The 14,798-nt window shown below is 39.9% G+C and overlaps 1 protein-coding gene across 7 annotated transcripts in view; it reads right to left on the reverse strand.

The window, feature by feature from the left end:
- Positions 1-14,798, reverse strand: part of TBC1D32 (TBC1 domain family member 32) — a 478,427-nt gene that overhangs the window by 394,594 nt on the left and 69,035 nt on the right. For all 7 annotated transcript variants that reach the window (XM_068231378.1, XM_068231377.1, XM_068231379.1 and 4 more), the window contains exons 4-6: positions 3,481-3,658; positions 2,179-2,250; positions 715-840 (exon numbers count right to left, since the gene is read on the reverse strand). In XM_068231378.1, coding sequence (XP_068087479.1) covers positions 715-840; positions 2,179-2,250; positions 3,481-3,658 — 376 coding nt within the window. The remainder of the gene's footprint in view (positions 1-714; positions 841-2,178; positions 2,251-3,480; positions 3,659-14,798) is intronic.

Here is a 14,798-nt window from a genome sequence, read left to right on the forward strand (position 1 = left end):
GATCTTGTGCTTATTTATCTGTAAGTTCCTGGATTTGCTAATATCAAATAAATCACTAGTAAAATACCTGGCCTGGAGTTCAGAGCGTTGGCCACTGACTGCACCACAAACTGTCCTATAAGTCTACGTGCACCCTTTTTCAGTATAAAAAGTGGGACTCATGCAATCAAAGTATCAGCATCAGTTAAAGGGACTCCAAGCAGTGCAGAAACTATGGGAAGATGCATATAATTTTAAAGCTCTCTTTCTCCTCTTTCCAATTGATATATTTTGATCGCGAAAATAGAGAAAACTAAAAAGCGGAGGGCGGCGATTTAGGTGTCGTCAGAAAGAGGAGAAAGAGAGCTTTAAAATGATATCCATCTTTCCATAGTTACATTGTATTACACAGGGCGACTTTTTCTCCAAGTCAGCAGCTCCATTCAGCAGAAATTAGCTTGTTTCAGCTAATAACATGGTAAGCATCTTCTACTAATGTTGTCCAATGCAGCTGCTAACAACTGTCACACTAGAGTGGCAATAAATTGTGCTGTTGTGTGATGTAGTTGATAGTGGTTGCCTTATATAACCTTAGCAGCAGCTGCTTAGCATCTTTGTGGCTGTGACCAGTAGCAGAAACTCAGCCTCTCATGTGGCGTGGTCATTACTTCAAGCATGCAGACTTGTCTTGTTAGAATATGCAGAAAAGAAAGGTGGAAAAATAACGACCCTTACGGTGAAGGTGGAGTCGGGGTCAGCCAGTGACAGAGTGAGGTTTTTATGCAGAATGCTCCAGGACTCACAGTTCAGAACATCGGAAGGAGGAGCAGAACATAAGGTTTGCATGGCTTCTTTTCGCACCTTTGGGGACAAAAGGCATAGATTAGCGTTATAAAAACGGTTGCAGTTTCACATGTACATGTATGCAGCCTGGTTGGAAAGCAATCAACCTGACAAAAGTATAAACTTAAAAGCGGTTACCATGATAAACTCATCTGACTACCAAAGAACACAGTTGGATTGATGTAGTTCATTAGGCATCATTTTTGCACTCTGTAGTACACATGTCAGTAGAACACACCACATAGGATTATTGAATAGCTAGTTGGTGTGCACAGGGAAACATCCTTGCGCTATTCTAGACTTCTGATGTCTGATGAAGGCTAAAGCAGTGTTTTCCAACCCAATGCTCAGGGACCACCAACAGGTTAACGCAACTTTGAAGTTGCTTGATTATCTGGAAAATAAATTAGTAGTCCGAAGCAGTACTATACATAATCTACCTGAACTGTGGGAGAATGACCATACCTCTTGATACTGTTCTTAAAGGCATCGTAACCCAAATCATGCTTTCCCACGATATACTTACCCGGGCTTCCTACAGCTCCTTGCAGCCAACATGTCCCTCACAGCATCTCCGCTTGCAGCCGTCGGCCTGGGGTTCCCGCCGGTGCAGAGGCCGACCTCCTCTACTGCACCTGCGAGTGCTGCTGTCAATCAAGTCCACGTTATTCGCAGAACAATCGCACCACACAATTTTGTGTTTAAATCACGCAGTGCCATAGACAGGGTAGATTTGCATAGCTCCGCCCCACACACAGTGACATGCTCCCTGCTGGACAGGAAGTGTGTCACTGAACGCATGTTGCACCTCTAGCGTAACAACCTGAATAGATTGTTGCAGTGCCACTGACTCCAATGCACTTGTGTGTGAAGCGGTAGCGCTCAGCAACACACTGCAGAGTCTGCTTCACTTATGCATCACAGAAGCACTTGTCACATCACATCATGCCGCTGGTAGTGTGGCCAGTCTCATATACACTAATGGCCACTGCAAAAGGAGACTGCACTGATATGCAACATGTGTGAAAGGGGCCTAAAAGTAAAGATTTAGCCTTTGTGAAAACTCCAGCAGCATGTGTCATTATAGGATAAGTATATCTTATATATTATTATTGGTCAGTTACAGGGCTAGGCTGTTGCATCCTGTTATGCAGTTACTGATTTTACTACAACAACAAAAAGTAGTATGCGCTATGCATATATTACACACACACACACACACACACACACACACACACACACACACACACACACACACACACACACACACACACACACACACACACACACACACACACACACACACACACACACACTATACATAGCCAAAACTATACAATATAATGTTATACAAACCTCCTCAGGTTGACTTGGATCTAATTGTTCAGCTATAAGTTGTAACTGTTCCTGGTTCATGAATGTATAGCTCTAGAAGACAGATGAATAATAGAGCATGTAAAGTACTGTCATACATTACTCATTACAGTAATAAATAGTGTAAGGGCCGGTTCACATTACAAACGCGGATGGCCATGCATGCGGAACGCAACGCGTAAGAACGCATGCCATCCGCGTTTGTATGCGTTGCGTGGCTGATCCCATCACTGAAAAGTGAATGGGACAGCCGCGCGTTTTTGCTAAATCTGCGTGCAGCATGCGTTCCCGGACCGCACAGGTCCGGAACGCATGCAGTGTGAACATCAGACAGTGCACTCTATGCACTGTCTGATGTCGTGCGTGTCGGCCTCCTGCACGCGTTTCCAAAACGCGGCTGGAAACACGTGCAGTCTGAACGGGCCCTTAAAGAATATTTAGCAACACCAGTCCTATACATCCCCTAAAATATCAGAATTCCATCACTTCATCAACAAAACTGGTCTAAAATGACCACAGCTGTTTTATCTAGGAAAAGAGTTAAACAATAGGGAATATTTATCAAAGCAATAAGTAGTGTTTTTTTTTTCTTCCTATTGCCTATTTATTCTCCATTGTAGGAAAGTAGTAATCTGCATGTGTTCTGACAGCAAATTCACTACTTACAAAATAAAAAGACTTTTGCACTATTTTAGCATGCATTGCGGAAATTTCATACTGGTAAAAGTGCAAAACCTGTGCTCAACTGTTGTAGAAATAAAGGCCCTGATTCATGAAGCTTTGGTAAGATAGCTGTGCGCAGGCAGGTACATTAAGTACTAAGCCTGCTTAGAACTTTTTTTGCATTGCATTGCAAGAGTTAATGGACCAGTGTTTTCTGTATGCAAAGATACAGTCAAACAGCAGTCAAATAAAGCTCCAGCTCTTCTGAAAAGTAAATAGTAACAAAACATTTTTATCTGACTGTGCAAACAATTCTGATAACAAGCTAATTATTTATTTTTCGTGGGAGCATAATGAACAAAGCTTTATATGCCACTGACATGGATGTTGTGCAAACTTCAAAAATCAAATGTAACCAATGAAAATGATAAAAAAAAAGAATACCAGGTTCCAGATAAGTTAACTTTTTATGACTTTTTTTTTCTTTTAATAAACCTTTATTGCAAGTAATGGATAAAAATGGGAAAAATAAACATAGCATCATCGTAATCTTTCTAATCGCCACATCTGAATGCCAGGTGCAATATTACTCTTTTCACACACTAAGACACTTCATGATACCTGGTTGAAGGACGAGTCGCTGTCAGAACAATTATCAGTGTATCTATAACTGGGGTGTTCATGCAGTGCTTTCTTCTGCAGCTCTCTATTTTTGGCTTGGTCCTCTTCAAATTTGTTGAGCAAAGTCTCTACAACTGCCATCATAATGTTCTTAAGTGAAAGCATCATTTCTGTGTACCTGAGAAAGAAAAGCATTTTATTGCATAGTTAGGATATACCAGGAATACCAAACAAAATCAATTAAACATAAGCACCTTTCCATGCTTTTATAATAAAATAAAAAAAAGGAAAAGAAACAATGCACTCTGAGCTTCATTGTGAATGTATAAGTGCACGAGAATGTTTCCCTGTAGATCGATTATTTGAGAACACATGCCCATGAGACCTCATTTTCGTACCAGTCAGTTTTAATAGATCCTATAGGGACATTTGTAAAGCCTGGGGTTCACATTCAGGTCAGAAATCCAACTAAATAAACAGCCAGCAAGGAAATAACATGCTCAGAGACATATCTTAATTTTGAAATTTTAACGGCCTAAAATAACATTATTGTAAAATAACTGCTAAAGTTTACACATTTTTCCAGAATATCCCAAACTTTGGTGGGCAAAAGTAACAGGACACTGTTAACCATTTCCCAACCGCTGGTACAAATATTTACGCCCCGGGAAACTTCACTTAACAACCAGGGGCATAGATATACATACTGCTTTATTTACCTCACCATTCCCAATCACTATGCCACTGCCATTCATTTCCATTGCAATCATGCTGTTCCATGATTGGTGAATGGGAACAGCTTGTTCCCAAACCCGATCACAGTGCCTGTGATGAATGAAAGTCAGCATCAGCTAGACACCAGCATTCATTAACAAAGTAAAAGTAAACAGTTACACTTACTATTTCCTGTGTACAGTTTACAGTACTCGGGAATTAAGTGTAGAGCCATCTTGTGGCCAAAAAGTAAAAATGCACTCTCATATATTATTATACGGTATATAGAAATACATATATTTTTATTAATTTTTAACCCCTTACACCCCTACCATATAGTTACCAAAATAAAACACTAGTAAAAAAATTGAAATCATAAAAAAAAACATAAATAGTTATGTATGAGGTTATATTACTGTTATTTTTGTAAATAAAGGCTTGTAATTATTTATATAGTTTAAAAAAAACACTAAACGGAAAAAATACACGTTTATTTCTAAATTAACCACTTCACCCCAAGGCCGTTTTTACCCTAACCGACAAAAGCGATTTTCACCTTTCCATGCTCATTCCTTTCATTTGCCAATAGTTTAACCCCCCTGGCGGTATAATTCCCGCGGCTGCGCAGCCGCAGGAGGGGTTTTTTGGTCATTTTTTTTTTTAGCATGTAGCTAGCCTAGCGCTAGCTACATGCTTCCCCCCTCCCCGCGGCGTCCGCCAGTCCCCTCCGATCGCCGCTTGCCCATAAGGAAATCCCGTTCTGAACGGGGATTTCCTTAAGGGCTTCCCCCGTCGCCATGGCGACGAATGGAGTGATGTCATCGACGTCACAGGGAGTCCCGACCCACCCCATAGCGCAGCCTGGCGGCGATTGGCCAGGCTGCTCAAGGGGTATGCGGGGGGGGGCCTGTTTCCATGGCGGGTAGCGGCGCATCGGCGGCGGCGATCAGAGCAAACACGCAGCTAGCAAAGTGCTAGCTGCATGTTTGAAAAAAAATTATGTAAATCGGCCCAGCAGGGCCTGAGCGGCACCCTCCGGCGGCTTACCCCGTGTCACACACGGGGTTACCGCCAAGGAGGTTAATCACTACTAATCACAATGAAATGATCTATTTCTTGTTTTTTTCACCACCAATTGGGCTTTTTGGAGTTGATATTTGTTTTCAGTAATTACTTTTTTTTCCATGCAAAAAATGAAAAAATACACTATTTCTCCAATTTCATCCCGTATGGTTTTAATATAAACACTGCTACTGTACATAAAACCCACACATTTTATCTGCCTATTTGTCCTGGTTATCACAAGGTTTTAATTATGTCCCTAGTACAAAGTATGGTGACAATATATAATTTGTAAATAAAGGTGTATTTTTCTTTGGTGTTTTTTTTCTTCACAATTTTCATGTGCACATGCACGGGAATGCACGTGCACGTGCAGGAGAGAGCACGTGCACCCAAGGGAGCCCGCTTGTGCACGTGCACACAAGCAAGCATGCACGCGCACAGCGGCAGCAGCACTGTCTGACTTATAAAAACATTCTGGAGCCATAGGCTCTAGCAGGACGTTTTTATAAGTCAGCATGTCATTAAGTGATTAAATATTGTCACCACACATTGTACCGGGGGCACAATTTTAACGTTGCAATAACAAATAAAATAATTGACAAATTGTCAAATAAAACATGTGCGTTTTGGTTTATCGTAGCATATTTTTTTAAAAACTATAATGGCTGAAAACTGAGAAATAATGATTTTATTTATTTTTCGTTATTATTCCCTATGAAATGCATATGAAAAAAAATAATTCTTAGCAAAACGTACCACTTAAAGAAAGCCTAATTTGTGCCAAATAATACAGATCAGTTCAGTGTGGTAAGTAACAATAAAGCTATTGGCGGAGGAAGGGGAGGAGCGTGAAAATTGCTGGTTTTTTACCTCCCTAGCGGTAAAATAGTTTCCGGATTTAGGGCCTAAAAGCGGTGCAATTTTTTCACACGCTTTTAGATCCTAAAAACAGGCGGGAAAAAAACATACCGCAGAGAGATTTGCAGCAGCCCCTGCATGTAACTCACTCAGGCTTGGGATTACCACTCTGAGCTGCGGTAAAAAAGGTGAAATGCTCCATTTCATTTTTCTGTAGTTATCTTTGCACCTGTTTTGATTAATTAGACTTACTGTAATTCATGTCTCTCGGATAAACCAAGTGGCTTACCAAGGTACAAGCCCTCCTCCTAAAGGAGGAACAGTACAGAAAATAATGTAATTTATACAATTTCTTATTTTTTATAATATTTATGTATAAATTATTTAGTCAGTGTTTGACCATTGTAAAATATCTCCTAACCCCAATTTTCATTATGAAATTAAAGTGGACCTGAACCTTGCTTAGGAGACAAGGAAAACACAGGGCATCCACACCCTGTGTTTATAGAGAAAAAGCCTGTCTAATTCTTCATTCTCAGCAAGTAAAAAGCAAGTGTAATTTGAGCTGTTCGCTCTCTGCTCAGTTCAAAGGAGGTTAACCCTTTCTGTGCTCCCAGCAGACCAGAAGTAACTACACTGAAGCATCTCTGTAAAAGCTCTATAAGCTGTAACAAGGCCAAGTTTTTCTTTAAAGGTCACTGTTGCTTATCTTTTAGAGCAGAGAGGGAGTTCTGAGTTCAGGTTCGCTTTAATCACAGGTGGAAACATATTTAGTCCTGACGGTCATCTCTGCAGAATGTTTGTTTACTGAGAGCTCTAAAGTCAGTAGAAAATATACCTGGTCTCTCAGAATGCTCTAGGAAAAGAATTCCACATAGCTAAACAGCCTAGTCTATACAGCACTGGAAAGATGAAGCTGCATAACAATATATATTGCTCGGACAGCAATATAAAGAAAAAGTAAGTATTTCTGTGAATGCTAAAACCAGGAAAATTAATGTAAAAGTAGGTATCCTGAATAATTTACTGTATTATACTATATGTCACTATGGTGACTATTTGATCTTGCTTGTCTCTGTGCATTAAAAAAAAAAAAAAAAAAAAAAAAAAAAAAGCCTTGCTTTTAGTATTCCTTTTACCAAACATAGCAATTTTCTGCAATATTGAGAAACATTTCATATGAACAATTCACTGTCTGGGCTGCATGAAAAAAATGTAAATACATGTACAGAGTAAAATACCATAGGGATAACATTGTCTATAATATTTGTTTTTCTCTAATAAATGCTACTGGGTCTCCTGTAACTACTAAAAACCTTAATGCACTAACAATTTGTCATTTTTATATCATTTTTCTCTGTTCGGGTTATCTCCTTGCAAAACAGTCTATTCATGCCATTGATCTCATTGATCTTACAGTCAACAAAAAACGGAACATTTCCCTGCATTTGTCACAGCAGAGAAGGTGGCCATAAAATTTCAATGTCAAAGCCATCTAGATGCTCATGATGTAATAGCACTTTTCATCAAGGTAACTTTATGATGTCTGCCTGCCTTATTAATGAAGTCAAAGATCAGCAGCTGTCAAAGAACCTTGGTTAACTCTTTGCCTTGGTCAGCTATTAAAATCAATAGGAAAACAACAAGGTAATGGCTTTAGCATATTAATCATCCATGTTATTTGTTTTCAAATCAGGACTTGCCCTTACAACTCTGGTCTAAACCAGACAGGAAGCTGCAGAGATGGTACTTGGACAAATTGTAATTACAATTATTTTAATAATGAGTATGGAGGCAGATCATGTAGATGAGGTTCATGTGTAAATCATGTAAGTTAATGGGCTGCAGGCAAAATGCAAACAAGATTAGTTATTATGCATAAGCAACTGCAAAAGCAATACAGAACTGACGTATCTTATTAATAATGAATCAGACTGATATAAAAGAATATAGCTAAATATATATTACCGTTTAATTCAGCTGTACAGTCTCTTCAGGCAGACTGAACTATAGGTTTTCATTGGATTTTTCTGAAAATGTGTTAATACTAACCAAGTGGTTTCATCAGTTCAAATGAAGGAAAATACACAGAAACTATATACATTCATATATATAGCCCAAGGTTGAGATAGGCTACAGAAGTCTGTGCTTGAATGAAGATTATCTCTGCACTCAACAAGTTTAATCACATTCTCACCATGAGACTCATTATACAGATTTCACCAGTTTACGTTTTTTTGCAAGGGTGTAAATGAGGACATTTATGTTAAACTGGGGAATTCATCTTCAAATAGGGGGTGGGGTCTTAAGGATCTCTTTTAAGCAACAAGCAATATCACTTACATTTTCCCCCCAGATATTTCAACAACAATAAACGCCTTCAGCCATGGAACTTGAACATGTGCATTTGCTATAGGGCATTTATGTATCAAATTAGGAGATAATCTTATATACAGATTGCTCTAATTAAAACAATCTAACCAAGACTGTCTGTTGATGAATGTATGTAATGGATAACTCTATATATAAATAAAAAGTATTTATTCACCTCATACAAAGTTAAGAAGCCACTTGGTTAGATGAGAAACATTATTAAAATATACAGGAATAAAATGTGTTGCAAACTGCCCCTTTTCCCTAACATTTTTTTATCAGCTTATTTTACTGCCTTTTGATAGATGAGCAAAAGGTCTTAGGGTAGATTACAGCAGAAAGGAAGACAGAAAGGTGAGAGGAATGCCAATGTTTACCAATCCACTTTAACTATTAGGGTGCATGCCCACATCCAATTTTGATTGGCCAATTTTACCACTTCCATGTAGTATGAGACCCAATAAATTCTAGATACTATGAACATATTGTGTAGGAAAGCTAATATACTACATGGAGGTGGCAACATTCATCAGTGATTGGCCAATCAAAATTGGATGTGTGTAGGTGTTATAATTTAAGTAGGCCTCAGTTATTTGGACTGAGTTAGTCAAAAAGGCTTGATGAGCAGACCTGCCCTTTAAGGGGATTTTCTCTTAGAGAGAAAATCTGCAGTTCTGTCAGCAGACCTAGAACATACCAGGAAGCTGTTCTATGGACAAGGCCGCAGGTCTCCCTGACCTGGGCATGTACCACCACTGGAACAATAAACATCAGCCATGTTTTGTAAATATCCACATTCCTGCATGTAGGTCAAATGCCTCATTGATTATTAATCGAGTAGGTGGGTATGATGACACCACGAGTGGGTCCACCAATAGTCTGATTTAGGGGATGGCGAAGATGATGTCATATTTAACTCTTTCCTAGTCGGTATTAAAACCGAGGTGGGCGATCAGAGCTCACTCTGCTTCTTACTTTCGCACTAGCTCGCAAGGCTGACTGGGACCTCTCAGTATGTTAATTCCTTTCTGTAATCTGATATAATGTATGCTGTAATAATAATAATAATGGCAGTATTTGTATAGCGCCTTTCTCCTGTCGGACTCAAAGCGCTTGCGAGGCAGCCACTAGAGCGCACTCAGTAGGCAGTAGCAGTGTTAAGGAGACCTGCCCAAGAAACTCCTTACTGAAATAGGTGCTGGCTTACTGAACAGGCAGAGCCAAGATTTGAACCCAGGTCTCCTGTGTCAGAGGCAGAGCCCTTAACCATTATACTATCCAGCCTGTACATAGGTAGTCTAGTGTAACTTAGGTTAGAAAGAAGGTACCTGATTAGGCTTCAGCAGGAAGTCTAATCAAGAAGCTTGTAACGCAACATGAAGATTGGCGTGGCTAGGATATGATGAACTGTGTCTATCTGTATTTCTGTTCTTGAATAAATAACGTAAACCTTGAAGAAGCCTGAGAAAGTCTATCTCCTGCTTGCTGTGGTGAGAGTCAAAGTGGTCTCACAGTCTGTGAGACGCAACTGTAAGAAGTTAATGGTGTCGAAGCAAGGTGATATAGAACAGTTTATAACAGTAGGCACCTGTAGGGACTCACTGCTCAGAGAGGTAATAAAATAATGTGTCAGCTGAGGCAAAACACACACACACTTACACTTAAAACAGAACTGAAATAACGGTTTACAAAATAAGACCAGTCTATTCCTTTTGCAGCTGCTGTTCACCCATATTCCTTCTCATGGACTGTTCCTGGATGCCTGTGATGCATATTTACTATAGTGGTGTGTATGTCAGAAGTTGTGGAATTCTAAATAAATCTGTTTTCCTAATGAAAAAAAAGAAGTACTGAAATGCTGCCGATTTAGATTACGACTTAATTAAAATTCCATTAAAAATTCACAACAGTTGTCCTTTAAAAGAAAACATATTTATCTTTACAAATAAAAAAAAACAATTATTAAGCCTTTACCCACAGTCCATACATTACACAGCCTCAAAACAGTATAAATCACTCAAATAAAATAAAAAATCTTTATTATTCTGCTTGTATGAATCTTAAAATGTGTAAACATTTGTAAATCTGAATTTCAGCCGACTGCAGGTGTGTGCATAAATTTGCTCACCAGACATGACATTGGCTCACCAACCTTACTTTTTGTTTAAAGGAACACTATCAAACAAAGTGTTCTAAAATGACAATGTACAAATAATGTCTAAGTAGCTGTGTAAACATTTTCCTACTTTTGATGTTAAATATCAGAGGCAAAAGCTGTAATTCATTGTGTGTAGATTTTAGTTTGGTTGGAATGTTTCATTTGCATATGTGAATCTCTGCAGTCTGACATGCTAAGAACAGTGTAATATTGAAAAAAAGTTATAATAATTAAATATATAATAACTAATATTAAAGTTATATGAAATGCCTCTGGTGTCAGGTTTCACATACTATTAGAAATGTTTATGCTGCACATAAGATACATATCCTCTGCTCTACTTCAGAGAGCTCTCAGAGACAGGCAGCTGCAGTGAGAGTTTTCTCACACACAGGGTTAACAGATGTAGTGTGAGGGAATTCCACCTCCTCTTCACTAGGTTCACTAGTCCATCAGAATCATAGTCAGGGAAGTGAGAAAGGAATTTGATAACAGTAAACAAACCGATTAGCAGTCAAATGTATACACCAAATATAACCTACTACCTTGTGCTTCACACAACCAATTAGTGAAATAACAAAAAAGCCTCAGAGATCAATGACTAATATATGAAATACGTGTATTATGAAAATCACATCACATTAAATACACACAGTATACCCATGATCCCCAAATATTGCACCATCCCTTTAAAACCCATGAAGCATACACCTGAGCATCTAACTGGACTAACATATGCACTATTATGTCACGCTAATCACATTTCCTATGCAGTTCAATCAAACAGGGTTATGAGTTCTCTGCCTAACTAGCAGCTAATACTTATCACCTCAGCACAGTCTGTGTATAGCTCTGATTTTCCTAGCACAGTCAATGAGAGTGCAGTTTATTGGTAGATACTGAGGTCCCAAAACAGAACTGATTCACTGAAAAAAAGCATGTGCAAAAAATAATAATCATATGAATTAATCTGGCCAGGATTGCTACTATATACTTCACAGCAGTGATTAAAAACATGCAGTGTGTCTCACCATACTTCACCCAATTCCCTGTGCACCCAGGAAGGGCCTTTCACAAACTCTGTCCCAAGAGACCAAGCACCTTTTCAGTATTGCAGTGCAGTTGCAGCAACAGCCTTGCCCCAGTACAATTGTCCTCAGCACGGGCGTCCCCGCTGCTTACAGGGTCTTAACTGGCTGTGCACAAAGATCTTCCGTCCCTCTGCCCCCTCTCTCACCGTGAGGCAGGGGTGTAGCAAGCTGCAAACAATGTATCAGTTCTGAAGTCTCTCCAAACGGCTCTTTTGAGTATGGTGACTCACACAGATCAAACTAGTGGACCGGTTTCATCAAATCAACTTTGATTTCTTCAGCACGAATGGCAAAAAGCGATCTTGCTCCATCTTGTGGTTGTTTTTATACATGCATTAATGTTTATCATCCAAATGTATGTAACGTGCTCTCTAACACCATCTTGTGGTTGCTTTTTATGCATGCACGTTGTCTATCATATCCAGGCCATAGAAGACAGCTGCCTGCCTGTACTCTTACTCCCTCTACTGGGTTAATAATTGTACTCATTCAATACAGCAATATGCCTTCACCTGATACATATACCTGATTTTAAACATGCATCCCACCTACGGAGATACTTCATAGAAGCAGTTGCCAATGATATTTCTTGATCTAAACTCACATGTCTCTAAAATGCGGAGGGAGGGGACCGCACATGGCAGAACCCCGAAAACTCACCAATAGAGATGTAGCGAACGGTTCCCGAACCGTTCGCTGGCGAACATCTCTGAAAGCATGGGGCTTTTACTACTTCCGGGTCGCTCTGACCCGGAGTAGTACGCCTGCGCTGCCCGGCAAAGCGCGTCCTAGATCGCGCTCCTGTTGCTGGGCACTCTCTGCGCATGTGCGTGACGTCAAGAACGACGTCACGCACATGCGCAGAGAGTGCCCGGCAACAGGAGCGCGATCTAGGACGCGCTTTGCCGGGCAGCGCAGGCGTACTACTCCGGGTCAGAGCGACCCGGAAGTAGTAAAAGCCCCAGAGATGTTCGCCGAGCGAACAGTTCGCAACATCTCTACTCACCAACCCCCAACCCAATCCCTTCCAGCACATAAAATACCCTATGAGAGATTGTCAGATCTATATTTAGGAATTTTGCTGGCAGGAAAAAGACTCCACATCAATATGGACACACACAGGGCCCTACCTCTTATTTTCCCCCATAGGAAAGGCGGTTTAGTGACCCGAACACGGATTTAAAGAAAAACTCCTAAATTAAAATCCACATTTATTCCCCTTGGTTGTAGGGCCTTGCATTTATAAATCCACATGCATTCTTTCTGCAACAATATTCTATCAAAATCCCCCCTTCTGGGACTAATATTTAATTTGTAAATCCCCCTAAATTTAATTCCTTTAGGGTCCCTGTTGTGGCACTCCATGAAATGCTGTGCCACTGCACTATCCATATTTTTTGCCTTAATATTTTTTATGTACTGGGGCAAGGCTGTTGCTGCAACTGCACTGCAATACTGAAAAGGTGCTTGGTCTCTTGGGACAGAGTTTGTGAAAGGCCCTTCCTGGGTGCACAGGGAATTGGGTGAAGTATGGTGAGACACACTGCATGTTTTTAATCACTGCTGTGAAGTATATAGTAGCAATCCTGGCCAGATTAATTCATATGCTTATTATTTTTTGCACGTGCTTTTTTTTCAGCGAAGCAGTTCTGTTTTGGGACCTCAGTATCCACCAATAAACTGCACTCTCTTTGACTGTGCTAGGAAAATCAGAGCTATACACAGACTGTGCTGAGGTGATAAGTATTAGCTGCTAGTTAGGCAGAGAACTCACAACCCTGCTTGATTGAACTGCATAGGAAATGTAATTAGCGTGACATAACAGTGCATATGTTAGTCCAGTTAGATGCTCAGGCGTATACTTCATGGGTTTTAAAAGGATGGTGCAATATTTGGGGATCATGGGTATACTGTGTGTATTTAATGTGATGTGATTTTCATAATACACGTATTTCATATATCAGTCATTAATCTCTGAGGCTTTTTTGTTATTTCAAATGTATACACCAGTACTTTAAGAGCACTTCCCAAACAATTCCTATCTCATTGGCCTCGATTTGTGGGGCATTGCCGCATGCGGTAATGCTGAGGACGGCGGACTTTCCCGGGCAATTTGCGAGGTGTCGATTCATGAAGGCTGTTGCCGTATGAGGAGCTGAAATTGCTGAGCAGTGAGACCTGGGACACCTGAGAGTGGATTGCCAGTGAGGCTGCGGGGTGGCCAATACCCCAAAAGCGAGAATGGTACCAGAAGGCCGTGAAGTCTTGTGAGTCTTTCCCCGAAGGGGGGGGGGGGGGGGGGCTGTTTGTTTCATCTGCCAGTTGAAGTACAAGCATTGCAGAGCGCTTACCCATTTATTTTATAAATAGTCTGTGAACGCATGACCAAAATATGTGATCAACAGTTTCAGCTAACGTATGGCCTCACAAGCCTTGTTCAAATGCACCAGGAAAAGTATTGGCCAATCAAGAGGGAGCAAGATATTAAGTAATGTGTATAGTATCTTAAAAATATTCTTTATGTATTGCACACAGCCAGATGTTTTATGTGTATTCAACCATAAGGACAGACGTTGTTCTGTTAAAAATCTGCTGGAAGTTGGTTTCCCAAAAGGTCATACACTTGTGATAAATTCCCTGTAGGCTATTTATTTCTTCTGATAAAAGGTTACAAATTCAGGATATAAGACGTTTCTTATCTTGAGCCTTCAGGCATATCTCTTCAAAAACAGTATTACTTGAAGACAATGCATCCTTTGCTTATTTAGACAAAACATGTTTGATTTAAAAGCAGAGATGGAATACACTTTACCCCACAATCTGCTGAGACTACAACCTGCTGACACCACAGGTCAAACATTCATGTTCCAGTTAGGAACTCGAGCTATCTTCTATTAAAAGGGTTTTTGTTTTGTTTTTAGTTTTTCAGATACTAAGCAGAAACACAAGTTGTTATACATCAGCAACATTTCAGCTATCTAATTGTTTACTTAGGATCTATGCAGTTATAACTTATTTACAGGTGCATAATCACAATTTCAAACTCTTCCAATGACAGT

This window comes from Hyperolius riggenbachi, chromosome 4 (genome assembly GCF_040937935.1).
Source record: "Hyperolius riggenbachi isolate aHypRig1 chromosome 4, aHypRig1.pri, whole genome shotgun sequence".
NCBI classification, from domain to species: Eukaryota; Metazoa; Chordata; class Amphibia; order Anura; family Hyperoliidae; genus Hyperolius; species Hyperolius riggenbachi.